Below are 27220 nucleotides of genomic sequence, written 5' to 3'. Positions count from 1 at the left end.
ATGAATGCCCCGCTGGGCTCTCCTCCGCTCTAGTGTTTATTGTGTATTCCACTATTCCCTCCCCATTGCAGAAACAATAGCAAGGCAAGAGGCAGAAGAAACTTAATAACGAGATAAGCACGTTATAGCGTATTCCCGTGTGTGTGACTTAATATTAGCCTACCAATTAATGGGCCATTTTCAGCAAGAGAGTAACACTTGTTTTATTTTTAAAGAATATATGTATAGGTGTCTATTAGGTGTGTATTTCTCTGTATAGGTGTCTGTTAGGTGTGTATTTCTCTGTATAGGTGTCTGTTAGGTGTGTACCTGGGTGTGTACTCCAGGTAGGAGTGGTACTGGTAGTACCAGTAGAGGTGTCTATTAGGTGTGTATTTCTATGTATAGGTGTCTGTTAGGTGTGTACCTGGGTGTGTACTCCAGGTAGGAGTGGTACTGGTAGTACCAGTCTCCATCAGACAGCTCAGCGGTAGAGAAGAGACCAGAGGTCAAAGGTTCTTGACCTATCCACCAGGTCACCAGGATCACTTTAGGATAGAAGTCGTAGCTGCTGCACCTCAGCATGTGAGTGTGTTCACCACGACGAGGGGGAGTCTCTGACTTCAGTCTCACTTTGGGCTCCACTGGATAAATAAGATTATTATTATTATTATTATTATTATTATTATTATTATTATTATTATTATTATTATCATTATTATTATTATTATTATTATTATTATTATTATTATTATTATTATCATTATTATTATTACCCTTATCATTATCATTATTATCACAATTATTAATATATACCAGTCATTTGAATATGTCATTATCATTAATAATTGTATATTATCCAAATGAGATCCAAATGATCTAGAAAGCTTCAACAGGCTTACAACCCCTCCCGCTCACTCAGATCAGCTAACACAGGGAAGCTGTCAGAATCTTCTCTAAAACACCCTGGTCAACGCTCCTCACGTCCTAGACTCTTTTTCCTTCTCTAAAACACCCTGGACAACGCTCCACACGTCCTAGACTCTTCTCCCTTCTGGCTCCCAAACGGTGGAACGAACTGCCCATTGCAGTTAGAGCTGCAGACTCACTCCCAATCTACCACCATAATCTGCAGACTGTAGCAATAGACCTGGCCTTGAACTACAACTAGATTTTCTTTAGTTTTTGTCGCATTCCTAAGCCAATAATTTGATGACCGGCGGTCTCTCCAATAGGAGACTCAAAGAGTCTCCTTTGAGTCTCCTACCAGAGACATTAGCATCTTCCAAATTAATCAATCAAATTATTGTCTCAGGAATGCGACAAAAACTAAAAAATCTCCATGAATTCAAGGCTTCATGGGGTGTAGAAAATAAGTCATTTTTGGGGTGAACTATCCCTTTAAGTGTTTAAACCATTAAGACCTGAGGCCGATTTTACAAATGTCTTCTAAATCCAGTTTTCTGAAAAACTATTGTTGCTTTATGTAGTTCTCACACTTTTTCATGTAAAGGACCACCCAAAATGCTGACGCCCATCTCAAAATACTTTGTTCCAGGGACCCCCAGAAACAATGATTTGAGTTAAAAATGTTAGCTTGAAAATAATATAGATATATGAATTTACACACATTTTCTTGATTTAAAAAAGAATAGCAGATCTACAAGCTCATAGCGCGGCACTCGGTGCCGCGCTATGAGCTTGTAGATCTGCTATTTTTTCAATAGCCAAAGTGTAAAATAATGCTTTTTAGCTCAAATCAAAATGTGACACAGATGCTTCTTCAGATCTTAATGGGTTAAGAGGATCTGAAATGTTTGTCAGCAGATTAAGTAATGTTTCATAATCATTATCAGATCAATATTAACACCATTAATCATCTCTGAATAGAATCATGTGATTTCATGTTATAGTTTATGAGGTGATGAGTGTTGAGTGCTGCTCTGAGATCAGCACCTCTCTTGTTCAGAACAGAGGAGTAGTAGATCTCAATGTTGGGTTTGCAGACTGCCTCTGGTTGTGCTCTCATCGCACGCAGTGTTGTAGGATCTTTATTGAGGCGCTCTGCGTTCTTCACACCAAGCTCAGTGTATCCAACCCACTGATCTACTCTACTGTCCCACCTGTAGAGCTCATCACCATCGAAATTCTTTGAGTATATGTACTGTATGTCCTTCAGCTCACTGGAGTTAAACACACAGCGGGTAGCCTCATAGAACACATATCCATCTGGAAATAGACAATTAAAAATGTCATTAATGTTCAGTTTTATTATCATCTGTATAATATCAACACTAGGCTAACTGCCTCCTATCGGCCAAATATGTCACTACATAAAGTCTAAAATAGGTTCAGGATGTGAAATCTGGCATTAAAATGTTTTGAATGTATATTGAATATCTTAAATACAATGAGATTGAGCTACCAGTTAAGTTTTGTTTCTCTATGTGTCCAGTTGTCTAGCGTGGCTGAGTAAACAATGACTCTGTCTGTCTGTCTGTCTGTCTGTCTGTCTGTCTGTCTGTCTGTCTGTCTGCGGTGCGCTGGGGGGGCGCAATTTTAATATTGCAACAGTAACAACACACTCTACCAGCCTTCAGTGGTTGAAAAAGTACTCAAATGTTTTACTTAAGTAAAAGTATCAATACTGCAATGTAAAAATACTCTGCTACAATTAAAAGTCTGGAATTCAAAATACTTGAGTTAAAGTATAAAAGTATTTGCATCAAAAAGTACTTAAAGTACCAAATGTAAAAGTACTCATTATACAAAATGACCCATTTCAAGTTTTCAAATGTATACAAATCTTTTGAAAATAGCAGATCTACAAGCTCACAATGCGTCACACTTGTAGATCGGCTATTTTCAAATGGCCGATATAGGGCTGAAGTGGTTACTGTATGTTTTGTAGTAATAATCAAAATCTACAAAGTAACTAAAGTTTTTTCAAATAATTGTAGTGGAGTAAAAGTACAATATTTGTCTCTGAGATGTAGTGGAGTAGAAGTAAAAGTACTGAAAACTGGAAATACTCAAGTAAAGTACAAATACGTCAAAATTGTACAGTTACTTTACACCACTGTATGTATTCAACCGTTTTAGTTCATAACTATTGTGTTCATAGTATTCATATACCTTTCACTGGTGGTTTCTTCAAGGCAGTGCGAACGGTGTCCAGCTCGGATTTGCAGAACGCCTGCTGACCCAAAGCAAAACCATAAGTGTCTGCAGGGTAGGTCATATGATCTACAAACGGAGGCTGAGGCTCCACCACCTTCCCTTTGTTGAAGTCTGCGTATATCATCACTTCACCATCCAGTGCATACATGAACTCTTTATATGGGTCTTTAACTGTGTCTGAACAGCCAAGGACATTAATGTCCTCATGGAACACTGGAAATAAAACAAAGATGACATTAAATTCAACAACAAACTTCTTCACAGTGACAATAACACATAATCATCATGTTAAACATTCATGTTTGGTTCTTATAGTGACAGGTTGGATATTAAAAGTAGCTTCCTGTTAAATGTTTTATTCACACTGAAACAGATTCAAATGTTTTCATGTATTTATTTATTTATAATATGAAAGTAATTCATAAGGAAAAATATATTTCATGATGTCACTCACAACAACCAGGTATTAAATCATGTCAGATTTCTATAGTGACGACGTCTCCACGCCCCGCCCACCGCAGCGTCCGCTCGTCAGGACCCGACGTCTCCGTGTCGTCCTTGATCAGCGTTTACCGTGCGCAGCGCCGAGCGCACACCCGGCGTAGCGGCCGAGTAGCGTGGCGCTGTCGTAACTAAGTACATTCACTCAAGTACTGTACTTAAGTACAATTTTGAGGTATTTTTACTAGTATTTCCAATTTTCAGTACTTTTACTCCACTACATCTTAGAGACAAATATTGTACTTTTACTCCACTACTATTATTTGACAACTTTAGTTACTAATTACTTTGTAGATTTTGATTATTATTACAAAATATACATTACCCACTTCAGCCCTATATATTTTGGCCATTTGAAAATAGCAGAACTTGTAGATCTGCTATTTTCAAAAGATTTGTATAATTTTTTTTAGACGATAACTTGTGAAACAGGACATTATGCATAATGACTACTTTTGGTACTTTAAGTAATTTATTTTACCAATAAATAAAAAATTATACTTTACAATAATACATAAGTCAAATAAACCCCACTGTTGGTGACAGGTATAGAAAGCTATGATGGGTTGTTATGGTTGTTAATTGATTCATTGGTCACTCCATTCACAAAGAGGTCACGTGGTGTTGGTGCTACGTCCGTCAGTCAGTCAGTCAGTAGTAAAGTCAGGATATGCGGTTACCCTGACTCAGAGATTAGACGCCTCTGCCCTGCACAGTCTAATAGAAAGAACAAAGCTTTAAAAAATAAGTCTGCCTCATCCAGGCAGTTGGCCAGGAGCCACTTTGAGTGGTAGTTGGGACAAACAACACATTCTCACTCCCAACTAGTCACTTATTGAAGAACCGTCAGTAGCCCCTAAACGTCCGATTATGAAGGTCCTGGTTCCCCTAAAAGTCCGATTTTGCAGTCCTGGTTATTTCTCCCTAACGCCCTAAAAAGTCCAAACGGGACTATGTCGTTTGCGCATGCGCAAATGAACGTTCAACATAGTGTGGTGGATTGCTCCATTTACAACGCTAACGTCCAGGTCATAAACGATCAGATTTCAAATATGAAGTGCTTAACTAAAGGCCACGGATGTTATAATTGTGTACGTTCCAGCTTGAGTACCCATATCTTCCGTATTGTTCAATAAAAAGCCTTTTAATCCGATCGACGGCCATTTTCTCCGTCTTTTCATCAGCTTTCAACTATGCGATCCTATCGGTTGGGAGGTGTATTGCACATTATAACTCTATGCGAAAATGGCCGACGATCGGATTAAAATGCTTTTCATCCAACAATACGGAAGATATGGGTACTCATGCTGAAACTACGGCATGTATAACATCCTGGGCATTTAGGTAAGCACTTCATATTTGAAATCTGAACGTTTGTGTAGACGTTACAGTTGTAAATTGAGCAATTCATCACACCAGGTTGAAGAATGTCCATGACCGTCATCTTTCAGGCCTACCGCTGATAACCATTAGCACATTGGTTCTCAAAGTGGGGTCCGGGGACCCCCAGGGGTACTTGAGGGGGTTCCAGGGGGTCCCCAGCTAAATGATGGACAGGGACCAAATGGACCCTTATGGGTCTGTAACTCTGAGAGTGTACAAATGTAACCAAATGGACCCTAACAGGTCCATTTGGTTCCATTTGTACACTCTCAGAGTTAAATTAACATTGATTTTACAATATGAATGTGGGTCCCAGAGACCTACATGCCATTAAATGGGGGTCCGTAGCCTAATGCATGTCAAACTGGGGGTCCTTGAAATTAAAATGGTTGAAATCACTGCTAGAGAGCCGTAAAAATCTTCTCTTATGGGGGTCCCTGGCTTATCTTTTCAAATGGGGGTCCGCGGTCTAATAAGTGTCTATTTGGGGGTCCTTGGCACGAAAAAGTTTGAGAACCATTGCATTAGCACATGAAGTCAATTCATTGTTTAATTTCAAATAAGTTTAATTTCACTTATACCACTTCATTCTGTTGATGTTTCTATTTTACTGCTACAGCAATTCATCACAAGGCTTTTTCTTTACTATTTAGCATAAATATATAGTCCTGGTTATTTCTCCCTGACGCCCTAAAAAGTCCAAACGGGACTATGTGGTTTGCGCATGTGCAAAGGAACGTTCAACATAGTGTGGTGGGTGTGGTGGATTGCTCCATTTACAACGCTAACGTCCAGGTCATAAACGATCAGATTTCAAATATGAAGTGCTTAACTAAAGGCCACGGATGTTATAATTGTGTACGTTCCAGCTTGAGTACCCATATCTTCCGTATTGTTCAATAAAAAGCCTTTTAATCCGATCGACGGCCATTTTCTCCGTCTTTTCATCAGCTTTCAACTATGCGATCCTATCGGTTGGGAGGTGTATTGCACATTATAACTCTATACGAAAATGGCAGCCAATCGGATTAAAATGCTTTTTATTGAACAACACGGAATATACGGGTATTTTTGAGGGATCGTACATAATTTTAACGTCCGTGGCCATGGGGTAAGCACTTTATAGTTGAAATCTAGACGTTTATGTAGATGTACGGGCCGTAAATGGAAAAAGTGCAAACATCAGGTTGAAGTGTCATGATATGAAACCTATCTATCTACATTGGACTGACACAACGTGAGCTAAGAGACGTGGTTTAAATGCAACATAACACACATCACCACCCAAACAAACCTGGACATATTCTGTGCATTTTCATATTTTGTTGATCATTTTTCGATAAGTGTTTGTTGAGAACGAGAGATTTGTTTAACTTTTCCAACCCCGTGACGTCACGTCAGATTACTTCCGCATTCCGCGTGTTCGTACTCACTAGAAGCTCGCCCCCGCTACGCGGGGGCTCGCGTCTAGCCCGCGGCCACGCCCACGTTGCGCCCACGGCCACTTGGCAACTCATATAAGTGGCGTAGCGTCATGAGGGTCAGTGGGGCCGTGGCTCGGTCAGTGAAGACCCTGTAGTGCGGATGATATGTGGCATAGAGGGGCAGATTGTAAATCCCCAGAGGAAACATCCGTGGGCTACCATTGGTTCAGCGATGTGTGCGGTCGCCCTGCGGCCCCTCCTCCTCCACCAATGTGCAGTATTGAGAGCCCTGACGTCACAACAATTGGAGCGATGGGCACTGCACTGTGGTTGGTTAGGGTACACCTAGGGCCCAGGTAGAACCCAGTTAAAGCCTGCATGGGCAAACCCAGTTAGGACCCGCCTTGGTCCCACATAAACATGGCTAGTTGGGGCCCACCTAAGGGCCAGGTAGAAGCTACTTATAGCCTGCATGGGCATCGCAGTTGGGACTGAAGTGGATGCCGCAGACATTGCTGACATGGGGTCCATATGGTTTAGCCCACCTTGAAACCATATGGGAACTACGCTGGCATGCTGGCTGTAATGCAAACGCTGCATCATACCTGCAGTGTGTAGTTTGATGTTGTGTGTGTAGCAGATATACCTGCAGTGTGTAGATCAATGTCCATATGAAAGTCAATGCCCAGCAGTGTTTTTTTTCCCCAGCAGAGTTTCTAGTGTCTCTGTGTCTCTCTGGAAGAGGTTGCACATGAACTCTGCAGCCGCACTGAGGCGCTCCAACACAAACACTCTGACATTAAGCTGCTTCACACAACAAACATCAGCACCACGCTGCTGTTTGTCCAAAAGACACAATATCTCCTCTCCCACCGACGTCATTTATCGACAGCCGTACAGACTCCTTTTGACACATTTTACCTCGTTTATCCAGCTCTCACTGACTCTCCACATCGGGCTGTTATTTTGCTGCGATCAAGTCAACGATGTGAGAGATTAGCTATCACAGACGGACGGACAGGGGGTGAAACATAGTCTTGCGCCATGCCTTTCGGCCTGGCGGAGACAATAAAAAAACGAAAGTAAAGGAAATGGCCATTTCTGCAACAGAAGTAGTCAACAAACTATACTATGAAAACATGGGCCACATTGGCAAAGAATGTAAGAAAGAGGCAATCATGTAGAAAATAGCCGATCTACAAGCTTACAAAGCCTCGCAACGTGAGGCGTTTCGAGCTTGTAGATCGGCTATTTTCACAATATTTACTTGTGGAACGGAGTCAAACAGAATGGGGGGGGTCCCAGATCAAGTACGTGTATTTGGGGGGGGGGGGGGGGGGGGGGGGCGTGAAAGGGTTGATAAGCACTGCTCTAATCGGAGCGAAATTATCTGAAATTACTACATGACCATAATGCAGCCTAACATGCGTTGCACGGGGCGGTCCTGCCATTACGTTAGTTACTGTAGTTGCTGTGGAGCTACATAGTTCTCCAGAAGACACACACAAACATACACCATCTACAATGGACGAACTGAGCAGCAATATTGACATTCACCACACGAACGTGCATTGTTGACAAAGTGATTGCACAGCCGCTGCAGGCATGACAACCACGTTAGCGTTAGCGACATGGCAGCTATCACAGCGCCCTGTCCGTCGTGCTGCAACTGCCTGTGATGGCTACAGCAGTAACAGCAAGCTGTCTGCGATGCCATTGTCTGGAGACTGCTCTTAGCGTGACACGACCAATGAGAGTGAGCGCTGTAGTTGTTGCTAAGATACGGTGGCGTCTCTGCCCCATAGCTTGTAGATCTCTCACACATGATTGGCGTAGGCTGCGTTGCCAGGTCTGACTTTGTGTCTAAGCAACGGCTTATTTTTGCGCGCCTTTGGGCTCGTTTGCATTGTGCGCACGGCAGCGCTTGTTTAGCGTACGTCAACGCGACGTGGCAACGGACGTGGCAACGTGAAAGGTGATTGGCTGGTGAAAAGAAACACCCGGACGTGAATTTTGTGATTTGCATAAGTATTGGAGCATAATGCGTTTGATATTAATTGTACATCCTGCAAGTACAGTGATGGGATGCGAAGCAGCTGGTGTCACAGGCAGAATATTGAGGAATTTTGGGGGAAAATGTGGAGTTAGTTGGGCCATGTGTCTGCTTGGCAATTGAGCACATACACTCGTGTACACTCCATGACTGTGGCCGTCAATTATGGTAGCAAGATGTCTCTGTCAGTGTCAATAAAGATCTGACAAAACAAATGTTTTATGATTTATCTAAACGTTCAAATGTTTTAAAAAGGTGCTGACCCTATGGCCACGGATGTTACAATTATGTGCGGGTCCTTAAAAGTACCCGTATCTTCCGTATTGTTTAATAAAAAGCATTTTAATCTGATTGGTGGCCATTTTATCAGAGAGTTGTAATGTTGCATGAGTGCAGTACACCTTTCAACCCATAGGGTCAGGTGAAAACATATGGAGAAAATGGCCAGCAATTGGATTAAAAGGCTTTTTATTGAACATTACAAAAGATAGAGGTACTTTTGAGAACCCATACATGATTTTAACATCTGTGGCCATGAGTTAATAATTTTATATTTGAAGTGTAAAGCACTGCCACCGTATCTGGACATAAACATTCAAACATTCAAACAGATCAAATAATTGCTGTTTGTGGTTCTATAGGGCGTTGGTGTAAAGTAACTAAGTACATTTACTCAAGTACTCTACTTAAGTACGATTTTGAGGTATTTTTACTTTACTGGAGTATTTGCCAATTCTCAGTACTTTAAACGAAATGATGCAACGCTGATATCGCTTTTGTAATGCATTTTATAATATTTAAGGCACCCCGTGTGTATTGTATTCCAATAATAATAATAATAATAAGGGTAATAATAATCATAATAATAATAATGTAATTATAGAGCAGTAACACACTGAAATAATAAGGGTAATATTAATAATAATAATAATAATAATAATAATAATAATAATTTAATGTAGAGCAGTAACACACTGGAATAATAATGTAATGTATAGAGCAGTAACACACTGGAATAATAATAATAATAATAATAATAATAATAATAATAATAATAATAATAAATATAGCTGCAAGCAGCGATAATATGGGGCCAGGAGAGAGAAAGAGAAATGATAATTCCTTTAACAGGTCAGTTCATGAAAGTCCTTGCGGTCTTGTTTCCAATGAGGGCCTGTGAGCAATTAGGGGTTAAGAGTCTTGCTCAGGGACAAATTTCGTTTCATCGACACATTTGCTGACCTGGCCTGGAATCGTACCTGGGTCAACCAGAGCCTCTGGCTCCCTAGGCGGGCTCACTAACCACTCAGCTATGGCCGACCCTCAGAGAGAGAGAGAGAGAGAGAGAGAGAGAGAGAGAGAGAGAGAGAGAGAGAGAGAGAGAGAGAGAGAGAGAGAGAGAGAGAGAGAGAGAGAGAGAGAGAGAGAGAGAGAGAGAGAGAGAGAGAGAGAGAGAGAGAGAGAGAGAGAGAGAGAGAGAGAGAGAATAGATTGAAGAGACAGAAACATGGAAACGGAATCGATTGAAGATAGAAACGGAATAGATTGAAGAGACAGAGACATTGAAACGGAATAGATTGAAGATAGAAACGGAATAGATTGAAGAGAGAGAGAGAGCCATGGAAACAGAATAGATTGAAGATTGAAACGGAATAGATTGAAGAGAGAGAGAGAGCCATGGAAACGGAATAGATTGAGTCATGTTTTTTGCAATTCAACTTAAATGAGTCTGCATCAAGTGAGGCTTGAACCGGCAACCTTGCGATCATGAGGCACTCTTAGGTAGCTGCAACACTACCTATAGTGCTATAGCTTTGTCCAGGCTGATATCGTCTGTTGAGGATCACAAACTCTTGCCTTCTGTCATGACCCAAGCCCCTGTTTCACTAACACAAAGATTACTCGTTCACAAACCATTTACCAATGAAGAAATTGTACATCTCCTCAGAACCAAAACTAGTGAAAGTAGCCGATCTACAAGCTCACAAACCATTAAAAGATGTCAGATTGTACATCGGCTATTTTCACAATGAAGTATGTAAAAAACACTCAATTAAGTATTTCATGTTATCTTTAACAATTGCAAATGTATTCATTGATAGTCATGTTGTGTGAAATGCAACTTAGATGAAGTCTGCACCAAGTGAGGCTTGAACCTGTGACCTTGAGGTTGTGAGACATACACTTAAGCGGGACGCTATTGGACCAAGAGACAAACCTCTGAAAAAAGAGATCACACTGATCATACAGTTTCACGCAAATAGCTGAAAATCCTGGGTTTAAGTGTTTTTCAAACTGCTCAAGATTGCGGACAACCTAAGGGCGGTGCTTACTGGTCAACGTGATAGATGTGTTCCTCATTAGTCAAGGCACATGTGTAAGCAGGTCTAATGGCTGTCGGCCAAACGAGGCATGACTTTTGCCTGTTTAAAGTTTCAATTTTCAAAAAATTGCTATAGCGCCCCCGTTTGACCAATTGGAGTAAGATTGGTTTCAGTGATATTTGGAATGGCCCTTTACATTTCTGCAAAGTTTCAAAGAATGGTAAGTCTGCATGTATGAGTTAGGGGCAGATGAATAATTGTCATAAAACTGCAATATTCATTGGCTCATTAAAGCTTCATTTTTTCACTTATGGAAGATATTTTGCAAAAGTTTTTTGGTATAGGTCCAAAGTTCATGTGTAAAAAGTTTCGTGCAGATTACTCAAAAATCCCAGGAGGAGATAGGTTTTAACTGTTTTTCATATAATTCAAAATGGTGGGAGATCTAAAGGTCAGAGGTCAAAAGTCAGAGTGTGAAAGTTGTTCAGCATGAGGAGACGCATGTGTGCATCGAAGTTTCATGGCTGTAGGTGAAACAGGGCATGAGTTGTACCTGATCAAAGTTGGCATTTTTCAATTGAGTGCTATAGCGCCACCTTTTGACGAAAGATTGTGAGAATTATTTCTTGATCGTTTTTCATGACCATCTATCATATGGCCGAGTTTCATAAAAAGCGACTGCACGGTTCAGCCAGAACTGCCAAAAGTGGCAGAAGAAGAAGAAACGGAATAATGCCAATAACAATATGGGTCCATGCTGGAAGCCTGGCCCCATCATACTATAATTCTAGTAACCTCTGTAGTAGTGGTGAGTACGTGAGTGAAGATACCCGGTTCTCCTCACTGGCTGGACCAATTGCTCTGATTTTGCACACAGCCATTGACCATTACCATCTGAACGCAACTGTGAAGCCCGTTTTTCAATTTCATCAAATATCAGCTTCTTATTAGCGTTTTTGTGTCAAACACTGTCGCCATGGTTACGGGGCTGCCCAGCTATGGGACGAACTGCCTCCCGGGTTGCCAGATCATGTGCGCATATCCCCCCACGGATGCGCTGCGCCGACCGGGTATGGTCTAGTAATAATAATAATAATAAGGGTAATAATAATAATAATAATAATAACATGTGTGAGGAAAGTTATATTGGCGCGTTCGAGCTGAAGAGCTTATAAATAATCCATTATCCGATTCGGCGCCCCCTAGTGGCCAAGTTATTCTAGAAGGACCGTAACCCTAATTTTCAGAACCACATGTCTGTGTGAGAGGAAATTTATATTGGCGCGTTCGTGCTGAAGAGCTGATAAATAATCCATTGTCCGATCGTGTTCTCGCCCCCTAGTGGCCAAGTTAATCAACAAAGCACGTAACCCTAGCTTTCGCAACCACATGTCCGTGTGAGAGGAAACTTATATTGGCGCGTTCGTGCTGAAGAGCTGATAAATAATCCATTGTCCGATCGTGTTCTCGCCCCCTAGTGGCCAAGTTAATCAACAAAGCACGTAACCCTAGCTTTCGCAACCACATGTCCGTGTGAGAGGAAACTTATATTGACGCGTTCGCGTTGAAGAGCTGATAAATAATCCATTGTCCGATTGTGTTTTCGCCCCCTAGTGGCTGAGATAATAGCGAAAAACTGTTCAAAAATAGTAAAAACAAAATCGGACACCAGTATACGCATCAGCGCGCCACCCCGAACGTGCTCGTATAACTCTCCTCGCACACGGCCTTACCGTTCTCCTTAAATGGCTGGGGACTAATCTCAACTTATTTCGCAAAATAACACAACATATCTCCTTAACGATAAGTTTTTAGAATCCGTCGTTCGGATATGTTGTACAGCTCGCCAAGACGCACGCGTGGATGTCTTGTTTGTCCCGCTACGACACTTCTAACGTTTGCTTCTGACAATGACATAAGGTACATGGAGTCGTAGAACGTTCACCCATACTGAGAGCCAAATTCAGAAATTGGTAAAAATGTCGGTTAGGGACAAACAAGATATCCACGCGTGCGTCTTGGCAAGTTGAACAACATATCCAAACATTGGACTCTAAGTCCTTATCATATTTGAGATATTTTAAAAAAATCAATTGTTTCGACCGCGTCGACCTTTGTAGTCTTTTCGGTGAACTTTTGAACTTATCAGTGTCAGAAAAAATCAGGATTGGTTCCAATAAATCCGGCTTACTCTCAACATGGATGGAGAGAAGTTTCAGATTTTTAAAAAATATCTCCATTGAATTATCACAGAATAGGTGCTCGATACCGCACGTACAAATCAATGTTTGACAAAACCACTTTTCCAAAGTTTACAAAAATCGAGACCTATCCCATTCGATTCAGCGTCCTTTTCTGAGTCTGAAAAGGTGTTTTTTAATATTAAAAAAAAATATTTTAAAAAAATGTGAGAAAAGCTAAACCTTGAACTATTTCAAAAATCGATAACTTCTTATTAAACAATTCTAGACTATTGATGTAACCTACCATTCGACTCAAAATCATCTCAGTAAACGGTTGGAAGGGTAAAAAAAAAAAAATATTTTTGTGAAAAAAGCCTCACGTTTATGACAATTTAACGCTTGTTTAAACCACTTTCCCAAAAGTTAAAAAAATCGAGACCTATCCCATTCAATTCAACGTCCCTTTCTGAGTCTGAAAAAGTGTTTTTTAATTTAAAAAAAAATGGTTTGAAAAATGTGAGAAAAGCTTAACTTTATATTTAAAAAATCTATAACTTCTAATTGAAAAATTGTAGACTATTGATGTAACCCACGATTCGACTCAGCGTCATCCAATTAGTGAGGGAGGGAGGTTAAAAAACAATAAAAAAAGATTTTAATAATTTGATCTGTTTTAATGTTTATGTCCGGTGGCAGTATATGCTGGAGCACTAGGAAACCATAATACATTATGGCAGTCATGGCGAAACTTTAACCTGGTGTTTGCACTTCTGCATTTACAGCCTGTACATCAACATAAATCTTCACACTTTAAATATAAAATTGTTAACTCATGGCCACAGATGTTAAAATCATGTATGGGTTCTCAAAAGTACCTCTATATTTTGTAATGTTCAATAAAAAGCCTTTTAATCCAATTGCTGGCCATTTTCTCCATATGTTTTCACCTGACCCTATGGGTTGAAAGGTGTACTGCACTCAGGCAACATTACAACTCTCTGATAAAATGGCCACCAATCAGATTAAAATGCTTTTTATTAAACAATACGGAAGATACGGGTACTTTTAAGGACCCGCACATAATTGTAACATCCGTGGCCATAGGGTCAGCACCTTTTTAAAACATTTGAACGTTTAGATAAATCATAAAACATTTGTTTTGTCAGATCTTTATTGACACTGACAGAGACATGAGTACGAACACGCGGAATGCGGAAGTAATCTGACGTGACGTCACGGGGTTGGAAAAGTTAAACAAATCTCTCGTTCTCAACAAACACTTATCGAAAAATGATCAACAAAATATGAAAATGCACAGAATATGTCCAGGTTTGTTTGGGTGGTGATGTGTGTTATGTTGCATTTAAACCACGTCTCTTAGCTCACGTTGTGTCAGTCCAATGTAGATAGATAGGTTTCATATCATGACACTTCAACCTGATGTTTGCACTTTTTCCATTTACGGCCCGTACATCTACATAAACGTCTAGATTTCAACTATAAAGTGCTTACCCCATGGCCACGGACGTTAAAATTATGTACGATCCCTCAAAAATACCCGTATATTCCGTGTTGTTCAATAAAAAGCATTTTAATCCGATTGGCTGCCATTTTCGTATAGAGTTATAATGTGCAATACACCTCCCAACCGATAGGATCGCATAGTTGAAAGCTGATGAAAAGACGGAGAAAATGGCCGTCGATCGGATTAAAAGGCTTTTTATTGAACAATACGGAAGATATGGGTACTCAAGCTGGAACGTACACAATTATAACATCCGTGGCCTTTAGTTAAGCACTTCATATTTGAAATCTGATCGTTTATGACCTGGACGTTAGCGTTGTAAATGGAGCAATCCACCACACCCACCACACTATGTTGAACGTTCCTTTGCACATGCGCAAACCACATAGTCCCGTTTGGACTTTTTAGGGCGTCAGGGAGAAATAACCAGGACTATATATTTATGCTAAATAGTAAAGAAAAAGCCTTGTGATGAATTGCTGTAGCAGTAAAATAGAAACATCAACAGAATGAAGTGGTATAAGTGAAATTAAACTTATTTGAAATTAAACAATGAATTGACTTCATGTGCTAATGCAATGGTTCTCAAACTTTTTCGTGCCAAGGACCCCCAAATAGACACTTATTAGACCGCGGACCCCCATTTGAAAAGATAAGCCAGGGACCCCCATAAGAGAAGATTTTTACGGCTCTCTAGCAGTGATTTCAACCATTTTAATTTCAAGGACCCCCAGTTTGACATGCATTAGGCTACGGACCCCCATTTAATGGCATGTAGGTCTCTGGGACCCACATTCATATTGTAAAATCAATGTTAATTTAACTCTGAGAGTGTACAAATGGAACCAAATGGACCTGTTAGGGTCCATTTGGTTACATTTGTACACTCTCAGAGTTACAGACCCATAAGGGTCCATTTGGTCCCTGTCCATCATTTAGCTGGGGACCCCCTGGAACCCCCTCAAGTACCCCTGGGGGTCCCCGGACCCCACTTTGAGAACCAATGTGCTAATGGTTATCAGCGGTAGGCCTGAAAGATGACGGTCATGGACATTCTTCAACCTGGTGTGATGAATTGCTCAATTTACAACTGTAACGTCTACACAAACGTTCAGATTTCAAATATGAAGTGCTTACCTAAATGCCCAGGATGTTATACATGCCGTAGTTTCAGCATGAGTACCCATATCTTCCGTATTGTTGGATGAAAAGCATTTTAATCCGATCGTCGGCCATTTTCGCATAGAGTTATAATGTGCAATACACCTCCCAACCGATAGGATCGCATAGTTGAAAGCTGATGAAAAGACGGAGAAAATGGCCGTCGATCGGATTAAAAGGCTTTTTATTGAACAATACGGAAGATATGGGTACTCAAGCTGGAACGTACACAATTATAACATCCGTGGCCTTTAGTTAAGCACTTCATATTTGAAATCTGATCGTTTATGACCTGGACGTTAGCGTTGTAAATGGAGCAATCCACCACACCCACCACACTATGTTGAACGTTCATTTGCGCATGCGCAAACGACATAGTCCCGTTTGGACTTTTTAGGGCGTTAGGGAGAAATAACCAGGACTGCAAAATCGGACTTTTAGGGGAACCAGGACCTTCATAATCGGACGTTTAGGGGCTACTGACGGTTCTTCAATAAGTGACTAGTTGGGAGTGAGAATGTGTTGGGACAAACGCAGTCAGTGGAGCAAACGCAGTCCGCACAAAAAATATTTACGAATATTTACGATTTTGTCCCTATCTGTCCCTATCGGTACATAACTCGGACGGCGCTGAGTCGACTAGCAGACCATCGGCTGGTCGACGCGGGCACTCGCGCCTGGAGGCGCTCGGGCGCGTCTCCTCAGCCTCAAGGTCTGCTGAGTCGGCGCGCCTCCGTCATGGCCCATCTAACTATATAAATGGCGAGCAACTTCCGTGCCCTCGGTGTCCACACCCCACAGCTCTGTTATCGACTAAACACAACACCGTCACACCACATGTCGCCAACACTGTCGCCACGGCGGGCGGCCTGAATTTACGTTTCGCGTAGGGCACCTGCCATGCCTCACTACACCGTTCCCACCTCGCAACATAATTAATTCTACTCACCAAATGTCGGACACAACGGAAGTGGAAGCAGCTTCCTACCGCTTACCGTGCGTACCACCGAGGCCAACACAACACGACGGCCCGCCATTGAAAATCCCCAAAACAACAAGAGCACGTTGCTCTGCTCTGCTCCACACACCAGGCTAGGTTCATGACACCAAAGGATTAGCCAGTGATGTCATCATTACTGGTCAACACACCAGGCTAGGTTCATGACAGCAAAGGATTCGACAGTGATGTCATCATTATGCAACCCGGAAGTACACATCGCCGGCATTGGGATGCCAGGTTGGGATGCCACGCCAGAAACAAGCAAGAACCTGCATGTTTTTTTTTTTTTTTTTTTTTTTTACCGTTTGGAGATTTTCATCCGACGACTTTGGCGCGGACCACCAGGGGGTCCGCGGACCCCCTGAAACATAAAAAATATTATTTCTTCCCAATTTTTTTCTCAATTTTTTTAATTTTACATTACAACTTTTTTTTTTTTTTTTTTTTTTTTCCCAAATGTTCATCCCATATATACACGCGCCCACGCTGGGCCCCGTGCGCGGCTGGGGGTTTCGGGCGGCCGTAGGCCGCCCGGACCTCTAGTAACTTATAATTATAAATTATAGGGAAAACACATCCTTAAATGGAATTAAGAAATGGTTTTACCTTTAGTCTAGGTAAACTTAATTATTTGCAAAACATGACATCCCTTATTCAAAACAGATGGCGAATGCATTCTTCTCTTTATAGGGCCTACACAGGTAATAAAATTGCCTGTGAGACCTTCATGAATTGAACCTCACAGTCAGCAGTCAGTCAGTCAGTCAGTCAGTAGTAAAGTCAGTCAGTCAGTCAGTCAGTCAGTCAGTCAGTCAGTAGTAAAGTCAGTCAGAAAGAACACATTGACTTCTTGGATGTTACAGTCTTCAAAGGGAAAGATTTTAACACCACCGGCAAACTGGATTCAAAGGTGTTTTTTAAGGAGACTGATACACATGCACTGCTCCACAAGACATCCTTCCATCCAACCCATTGTTTCGCAGGAATAGTCAAGTCACAACTCCTACGTTTCAAAAGAATCTGCACACAAACAGCAGACTTTGAAAATGCCTGCAAAACTCTATTCACAGCATTAAGGAAACGTGGATATACAAGAACATTCCTCAGGAAATCATACAACACATTCCAGGAAGTGAAAGTAAGGAATGAGAAACCCACACTAGCCTTAGTAACCACATTTTCTAGCCAAAGTTTATTGGCAAACAGAGCCATCAAAAGCAATTTTGAAAACAGGGGAGGAAACCTCCTACAGAACTTTAAGATAATTTCGGCCTATAGGAAAAACAAAAATCTGAAAGACTACTTGATCCACAGCAAATTGAAGCCATGGAACCAAGTAGCACGGGCAAGACCTAACTACTTCAGCCCTAAACAAACGGTTAAAAACAGGACAAACAAAAACATTATTAGCCTAAGACAGAACATCACATACAACACCAGAAATTGTGTTTATCTGATTACTTGCCAAGTGTGTGGATTACAGTATGTAGGAGAGACAAGCAACTCCATAGCAATTAGAATAAGCCAACACAGGTACACCATTAATAATGAAAAAGATACCCATTTATTAATTGTTCAACACTTTATAACACATGGGATTGATGCCATAAAAGTATGCAGCCTGGAATTCAATGACTGCTGGACAATTGGACAGAGAAGATTCCATGAAAAAGAATGGATTACAAGACTTAGCACAAAATATCCAGGAGGCCTAAACTTCTAAACTGCCCAAAGTAACTGAAACTATCCACATATTCTTACTAACCTAAACAATAGAGTTGATCACCTACATCAACCACAAAGTTGAGGGGGAGATCTCATTGTTGAGCTAATGAGAATATCAATGAAGGCACATTGATACCAAGAGCCATCAACATTTGGACCATCAACAGGGAGCTAATTGTCTTCCAAATTGGAGGTGTGAACATCAGAACTGTGGATATGCTAACTTGTTTCCAAAACTGTATCCCTTCAGTATCTACCCCATAGTCCTAAAAAATATAGTGTAAACACATCCTTAAATGGAATTAGGAAATAGCTTTAACCCGAGGGTATGCGGTCACCCTGACTCAGAGATTAGACGCCTCTGCCCTGCACAGTCTAATAGAAAGCACAAAGCTTTAAAAAATAAGGCTGCCTCATCCAGGCAGTTGGCCAGGAGCCACTTTGAGTGGTAGTTGGGATAAACGCAGTCAGTGGAACAAACGCAGTCCGCACCAATAATATTTACGATTCTGTCCCTATCGGTACATAACTCGGACGGCGCTGAGTCGACTAGCAGCCCAGCGGCTGGTCGACGCGGGCACTCGCGCCTGGAGGCGCTCGGGCGCGTCTCCTCAGCCTTAAGGTCTGCTGAGTCGGCGCGCCTCCGTCATGGCCCATAACTTATAATTATAAATTATAGGGAAAACACATCCTTAAATGGAATTAAGAAATGGTGTTACCTTTAGTCTAGGTAAACTTAATTATTTGCAAAACATGACATCCCTTATTCAAAACAGATGGCAAATGCATTCTTCTCTTTATAGGGCCTACACAGGTAATAAAATTGCCTGTGAGACCTTCATGAATTGAACCTCACAGTCAGCAGTCAGTCAGTCAGTCAGTCAGTCAGTCAGTCAGTCAGTAGTAAAGTCAGTCAGTGAGTCAGTCAGTCAGTCAGTCAGTCAGTCAGTCAGTAGTAAAGTCAGCTGCTTCACCTAAGGGTTTCATGAATGAAATGGAGAGGGGGTGAACGGGGGAAGTCCAACTTTAATGACCACACGGTATAGCTCATCACTATGCTATGATTCACGTGTATTTTAATGCCACTAAATGAATTGTTTTTAGCTTTAATAAAATGAACAAAAGGCAGTACCCTGGAACAGTGAATTATTGACAAGCAGCGCGTCTGGCAGGTAAACGTTTCCCCCGATTTAACCTCTCGGTGACTGAATACGTTTGTCTCCATAGTCGCCATACACCCACACTGTGTAACATTTCTTTAACAGTTCAAATAGTACATTTTACATAGCAGCCTGAAACAAGCAGATGGGCCATCAATGACCCAATGGGCCATCAACAGCACCAACCAATGAGGATAATGGCCACATGGAAGCCACACCCACAACAAAAACACATAAATACAGGAAGAGAGGAACAGGAATTCATTCTCATCCGGAGGATCGCATCTGAAGAAGTACAATAACAGTACGAAAACGTTTATGCATTTGAGAATGAACCAACAAACCAATGGACGAAGGCAGGCCTGGCAGGAAAGAGCCAGACCAGATGGAGAAATCAGGAACAACCACAGACCCAGGAGACATGTGGAACCAGGCCAGGTAAGCCAGGTAGGTAAGCACAGACAAACTTACATACACACACCACATGAGGAGAGAAACAATGATTTCCACAAATCAATTAGGGGGATAAACAATTTGATCATTGCACTACACCATTCACAGAATGTAGACATAAACAAATACCCAGAGGGTATTGCTAGAAAAGAACAAGAACTGATGGATTTTATAAAACCAGCAAAACCAACAGATAGAACCTTACTGCTACTACAAGGAAGTGCAAAGCATTGGTCTTACACCACTTTGTTAATATTAATAGAACACCTCAGCCAATTGATTGAAAACACAAAAAAAGACCTGTCCCAGTGCTTAACACAGGAATACGACAGGGCCTTCTCCATTGCCACTAAATGGGCAAGAAAAAATCTTGGAAGGCGCCTAACAGAGAAGACTCTGGACTTAGCCCGTACAGCAGTAAGGGAAATATATAACACAAAAACACACACACCAGCACACCCCACACCACACGTTCCCCCCTATCCCCCAGCCCCCCCCCTCCCTTCCTTCTTCTCCCTCTACAGGTAACCCAGGCATGGGAGAAGACACAACTGGAGGATTGGAAACCACAGGAGCAACAACACAGAGAATAATAGAATTTACACAGGCAGAGTTCCCAGACCTGCCCACACCTGAGGGGCCATGGACATCGATTGGACGGAAGGGAAAACAAAAGAAACAGAAGGACACCAACAAAACCACACAGCCTGCAGGGAGGAACACGGAAGAACAACAGAACCCAGGAAACACCCCGAAACCACAGAGGGAACGTCCCACCAGGAGGCAGACTACACCACCCAAGGACACACCCCAGAGGACAACCCAGGAGAGAAAGAACAGTGGAGGGAACCAAACAACACCAGAGGGACCCACCGAAGACACTACTACACAGAGGGAAACACCAGCACAGGAAGAAACAATCGAGACGAGACCTAGGAAACCACGCCACTGGAGAGGCGGATCAAAGGATAATAAGGCCACATGGAGATTTGTACCGAACCGAAACATCATCATAATTGGGGACTCCAACCTGGCTCGGATCCCAACAATCACAGATGACAGAATCCAGAGAGAATCCTACTCTGGAATGAACCTGGAATGGGCCGGAACAGTCCTGAGAAAAGCGGAGAAAAATGAGGACGCCACACACCTCATCATCTCAGTAGGAATTAACAACAAGAACCAAAAATCAAGAAAAACAAGCTACACAGCCCTGAAGAGACTCCGCACTGCAGCCGAAGCAAAATTCCCCAATGCAGAGAAACGCATAGCACTAATCAACTACTCAGAAGGCCTAAGTACTGACCAAAAGGATATTCTGACATACATAAATGAGGAGATAAAGAAAGAGCCCCACCTCCCAAAATTGCCTGCAAACAGCTTCAAAACAGACGACAAAAACGTCCACTGGCTCAGGGACACAGCCGAATCCATGTTACAGCATTGGATAAACTCTTTAAACTAATAAGGCCCAACAGCTCAAACCGGCAGGGCCTTATGGAGTCGGATATAATCAATCTGTCTCATTATTTCCAACCAAACGAACACCAGAAAACAATAATGGAAAAAGGTTTATCATTCGTCCCCACATTGGACCTCTACAGGCAACAATCACAAAACTTGAGAACAGATGTGTCGAAATACCATCGCAGACTCAAATTAGCCACACATTTTGGAGCTGGAAACGACACGGAAATTCCGCGCTTCCATCTTACATCCTACTGGGAACCAGACAATGACAAACTACCGGACAGCCTAAAGCAATTGATCCAGATGGACAGAGCCACAGTACAAAATGTACCAGGACACCTGAAAGAAAAGAATAACATCACAACAGATCAGGTGAGAGCTCTAAGATCATTAGCTAACAACCGGGACATTGTGATTAAGCCTGCGGACAAAGGGAGTCGTATAGTCATTCTGGACAGACAACAATATGTTTTTGAGGGTTTAAGACAGTTGAATAACTCAAATCACTATGTGGAATTGGAAGCACCCATTTTTGAACAAACAGCAATAGAAGTGAGAGGAATCATTACAAAGTTAAGGGAGAAAAAGTTTATAGACCATAAACAAGAAAAATACCTACAGGGCGAAAATTCCCCTAGGGCTAGAGTCCTTTATCTTCTACCCAAAATCCACAAGGACCCAAACAGCTGGACTATTCCTTATGAAATTCCACCTGCACGCCCAATTGTCTCGGATTGTAACTCAGAAACATATGCCACAGCAGAATATATTGAGTTCTACTTAAACCCACTATCTGTAAAACACCCAAGCTATATTAAGGATACATATGACTTTATTGACAAAATAAAAAACATCACGGTTCCTCAGGGTGCCTTCTTGTTTTCAATAGATGTTGATAGCCTTTATACCAATATAAATACATTAGCGGGAATGAAAGCAATCAGAGATATCTTTAAAAAGTATCCTGACAGACAAAGACCAGACGCAGAATTATTGGAACTACTAGAATTAAATTTGACCAAAAACGACTTTTCATTTGATGGGAAAACCTTCCTTCAGATCAGTGGAACAGCCATGGGAAAGACATTTGCGCCATCCTACGCAAATATATATTTGGCTTTATGGGAAGAAACAGCCCTTAAAAAATGCAGATTCAAACCCACACATTATTTTAGGTTTCTAGATGATATTTTTGGAGTATTTGAGCACTCCACAGAGGAATTTGAGCAATTCATACAAGTCTTAAACACACATCATGCCTCAATAACAGTGAAATATGTCACAAACAAAGAACACATTGACTTCTTGGATGTTACAGTCTTCAAAGGGAAAGACTTTAACACCACCGGCAAACTGGATTCAAAGGTGTTTTTTAAGGAGACTGATACACATGCACTGCTCCACAAGACATCCTTCCATCCAACCCATTGTTTCGCAGGAATAGTCAAGTCTCAACTCCTACGTTTCAAGAGAATCTGCACACAAACAGCAGACTTTGAAAATGCCTGCAAAACTCTATTCACAGCATTAAGGAAACGTGGATATACAAGAACATTCCTCAGGAAATCATACAACACATTCCAGGAAGTGAAAGTAAGGAATGAGAAACCCACACTAGCCTTAGTAACCACATTTTCCAGCCAAAGTTTATTGGCAAACAGAGCCATCAAAAACAATTTTGAAAACAGGGGGGGAAACCTCCTACAGAACTTTAAGATAATTTCGGCCTATAGGAAAAACAAAAATCTGAAAGACTACTTGATCCACAGCAAATTGAAGCCATGGAACCAAGTAGCACGGGCAAGGCCTAACTACTTTAGCCCGAAACAAACGGTTAAAAACAGGACAAACAAAAACATTATTAGCCTAAGACAGAACATCACATACAACACCAGAAATTGTGTTTATCTGATTACTTGCCAAGTGTGTGGATTACAGTATGTAGGAGAGACAGGCAACTCCATAGCAATTAGAATAAGCCAACACAGGTACACCATTAATAATGAAAAAGATACCCATTTATTAATTGTTCAACACTTTATGACACATGGGATTGATGCCATAAAAGTATGCGGCTTGGAATTCAATGACTGCTGGACAATTGGACAGAGAAGATTCCATGAAAAAGAATGGATTACAAGACTTAGCACAAAATATCCAGGAGGCCTAAACTTCTAAACTGCCCAAAAAAACTGAAACTATCCACATATTCTTACTAAACTAAACAATAGAGTTGATCACCTACATCAACCACAAAGTTGAGGGGGAGATCTCATTGTTGAGCTAATGAGAATATCAATGAAGGCACATTGATACCAAGAGCCATCAACATTTGGACCATCAACAGGGAGCTAATTGTCTTCCAAATTGGAGGTGTGAACATCAGAACTGTGGATATGCTAACTTGTTTCCAAAACTGTATCCCTTCAGTATCTACCCCATAGTCCTAAAAAATATAGTGTAAACACATCCTTAAATGGAATTAGGAAATAGTTTTAACCCGAGGGTATGCGGTCACCCTCACTCAGAGATTAGATGCCTCTGCCCTGCACAGTCTAATAGAAAGCACAAAGCTTTAAAAAATAAGTCTGCCTCATCCAGGCAGTTGGCCAGGAGCCACTTTGAGTGGTAGTTGGGATAAACGCAGTCAGTGGAACAAACGCAGTCCGCACCAATAATATTTACGATTCTGTCCCTATCGGTACATAACTCGGACGGCGCTGAGTCGACTAGCAGCCCAGCGGCTGGTCGACGCGGGCACTCGCGCCTGGAGGCGCTCGGGCCCGTCTCCTCAGCCTTAAGGTCTGCTGAGTCGGCGCGCCTCCGTCATGGCCCATAACTTATAATTATAAATTATAGGGAAAACACATCCTTAAATGGAATTAAGAAATGGTTTTACCTTTAGTCTAGGTAAACTTAATTATTTGCAAAACATGACATCCCTTATTCAAAACAGATGGCGAATGCATTCTTCTCTTTATAGGGCCTACACAGGTAATACAATTGCCTGTGAGACCTTCATGAATTGAACCTCACAGTCAGCAGTCAGTCAGTCAGTAGTAAAGTCAGCTGCTTCACCTAAGGGTTTCATGAATGAAATGGAGAGGGGGTGAACGGGGGAAGTCCAACTTTAATGACCACACGGTATAGCTCATCACTATGCTATGATTCACGTGTATTTTAATGCCACTAAATGAATTGTTTTTAGCTTTAATAAAATGAACAAAAGGCAGTACCCTGGAACAGTGAATTATTGACAACCAGCGCGTCTGGCAGGTAAACGTTTCCCCCGATTTAACCTCTCGGTGACTGAATACCTTTGTCTCCATAGTCGCCATACATCCACACTGTGTGACATTTCTTTAACAGTTCAAACAGTACATTTTACATAGCAGCAGCTACAAAGAGGTGTAACATGAACATAACATGAAATATGGAGATGTGAGGTTTCTGTAATCCCCAGGGTTCTATAATGGGCCCCTCCTCCTCCCTCTGCACAAAACTCTCATTTTCATGATGTATTATATTACATTCTCCATATTTCATGATGTCACAACAACAGTTCCTAACATCTGTTTTAATGTTTATGTATTTGGACCAACATTCGAGATGCAATATTGTATAAACAGGTAGTAAAAGGAGTGTGTGTGTGTGTGTGTGTGTGTGTGTGTGTGTGTGTGTGTGTGTGTGTGTGTGTGTGTGTGTGTGTGTGTGTGTGTGTGTGTGTGTGTGTGTGTGTGTGTGTGTGTGTGTGTGTGTGTGTGTGTGTGTGTGTGTGTCAGCATCCGGAACTGTTTCAGGTGAGAGGTACATGATTGGTCAGAAGTAGGCTAATTAGTAAATAAATATAATGTACTTACTTCCTGGGATCGCTTTGACATGAAGTACAGAGGAGAGGATGAGGAGGGTGGCTGTAATCTTCATCATCACTGATCAAAACTGAACTAAATTTAACAGATGAGAATAAACAGATCAGAATAAACAGATCAGAATAAACAGATCAGAATAAACAGATCAGAGTAAACAGATCAGAATAAACAGATGTTTACTGAAAGAGAAGTTTTGGAGTCTGAAAGAGAATGAAGGAGGATCTGTTCTGTAGTTTAGAATAATCAGCCAATCAGATTAAAGATATGATGTGACATCATCTGTTTCCAAGAAGACGACAGTCTTGATTATTGCACATATCATGAACAGTTTATATCTGCTGCTCATGCACCTTATGTCTCCTCATTTACATGCTGTACCTTATGCATCTTATGTCTAACCTCATGTACATACTGTACCTTGTGTCTAACCTCATGCACATACAGTATGCACATATCTTTGTTTAATTCATCTTTTATTCTCTCCTTACCCCCCCCCCCATCCCCGTCTTCTTTTCTTTCTGAAAATAACTAAAATGGAGCTGCACAAAAAATGATTTCACCCACATATTTACACCTTTAACCTGTGATGAGACAATATAGATGATTCTGATTATGTTGAAGAGGAACACAAGAAAGAAAGAAAGAAAGAAAGAAAGAAAGAAAGGGGGACAACTTGAATCAGAAAGTAAAATATCTTGTCACTTCAGAAGAGAAAACCCAAATAAAATGCTGGAGCACTCCACTGGTCTACTCTGTACATATGTATTATTATGCAGGGTGACAAGGGGGTGTGGTCTCTGAAGACCATATTCAGACGGCGGCCATTTTGCTATTAAGTTAATGAATTGCCACCCCGTTTCTTCAATGCAAAATGAAAAAATGTTCACCATGTGAATATGGTTTATTATTTACAATTCCATAGTGTAAAATAATACCAGTCAGAGTTCCATTTTGTCCCCCCCCCACCCCGACAAAATCTTGCCCCCCCCTACTGACAGAGGCTAACATCGCTTGTGTGTGTGTGTGTGTGTGTGTGTGTGTGTGTGTGTGTGTGTGTGTGTGTGTGTGTGTGTGTGTGTGTGTGTGTGTGTGTGTGTGTGTGTGTGCGTGTGCGTATATGTATGTGTGTGTTCAGCGTCACTGGTAAAATGCTGTTCAGGTTCATTAAACATCAATCCAAGCCTCATTACATCTCACTGCTGAAACCATCACATGTCTTTAAAAACACACTGGTCATGTGATCAGTGTGTGTGTGTGTGTGTGTGTGTGTGTGTGTGTGTGTGTGTGTGTGTGTGTGTGTGTGTGTGTGTGTGTGTGTGTGTGTGTGTGTGTGTGTGTGTGTGTGTGTGTGTGTGTGTGTGTGTGCGTGCGTGCGTGCGTGCGTGCGTGCGCGCGCGCGCGTGCGTGCGCGTGCATGTGTGTCATTTGTTTGTATTGTGCATCGTTCTTATTTGGTTTTATATAATAACAGTAGATATAAATGTATATATTATATAATAACATAAATATAATGTACTTACTTCCTGGGATCGCTTTGACATGAAGTACAGAGGAGAGGATGAGGAGGGTGGCTGTAATCTTTATCATCACTGATCAAAACTGATCTGAATTTAATAGATGAGAATAAACAGATGAGAATAAACAGATGAGAATAAACAGATCAGAATAAACAGATCAGAGTAAACAATGCTTACTGGAAGAGAAGTTCTGGAGTCTGAAAGAGAATGAAGGAGGACTCGTTCTTTAGTTCAGAAGAATCAGCCAATCAGATTAAAGATATGATGTTACATCATCTGTTTCTGGAGAGAGGACAGTCTGGATTTTTGCACA

At 41.4% G+C, this 27220-nt stretch overlaps 1 protein-coding gene across 1 annotated transcript in view; it reads right to left on the bottom strand.

The window, feature by feature from the left end:
- LOC311044122 (HLA class II histocompatibility antigen, DP beta 1 chain-like) overlaps positions 1 to 26989 on the bottom strand; it is a gene marked incomplete at its 3' end in the record, with an annotated part of 35571 nt that extends 8582 nt beyond the window's left edge. Inside the window, exons 1-5 of the mRNA XM_084055542.1 lie at positions 26911 to 26989; positions 25382 to 25465; positions 3115 to 3372; positions 1936 to 2208; positions 407 to 623 (exon numbers count right to left, since the gene is read on the bottom strand). Coding sequence (XP_083911668.1) covers positions 407 to 623; positions 1936 to 2208; positions 3115 to 3372; positions 25382 to 25448 — 815 coding nt within the window. The 5' untranslated portion in view covers positions 25449 to 25465; positions 26911 to 26989. The remainder of the gene's footprint in view (positions 1 to 406; positions 624 to 1935; positions 2209 to 3114; positions 3373 to 25381; positions 25466 to 26910) is intronic.
- Between the last annotated feature and the right edge of the window lie 231 nt (positions 26990 to 27220).

Source organism: Gymnoscopelus microlampas (assembly GCF_963454915.1).
Source record: "Gymnoscopelus microlampas genome assembly, chromosome: 4".
Lineage (NCBI taxonomy): Eukaryota > Metazoa > Chordata > Actinopteri > Myctophiformes > Myctophidae > Gymnoscopelus > Gymnoscopelus microlampas.
This window is presented reverse-complemented; position numbering and strand designations above follow the sequence as displayed.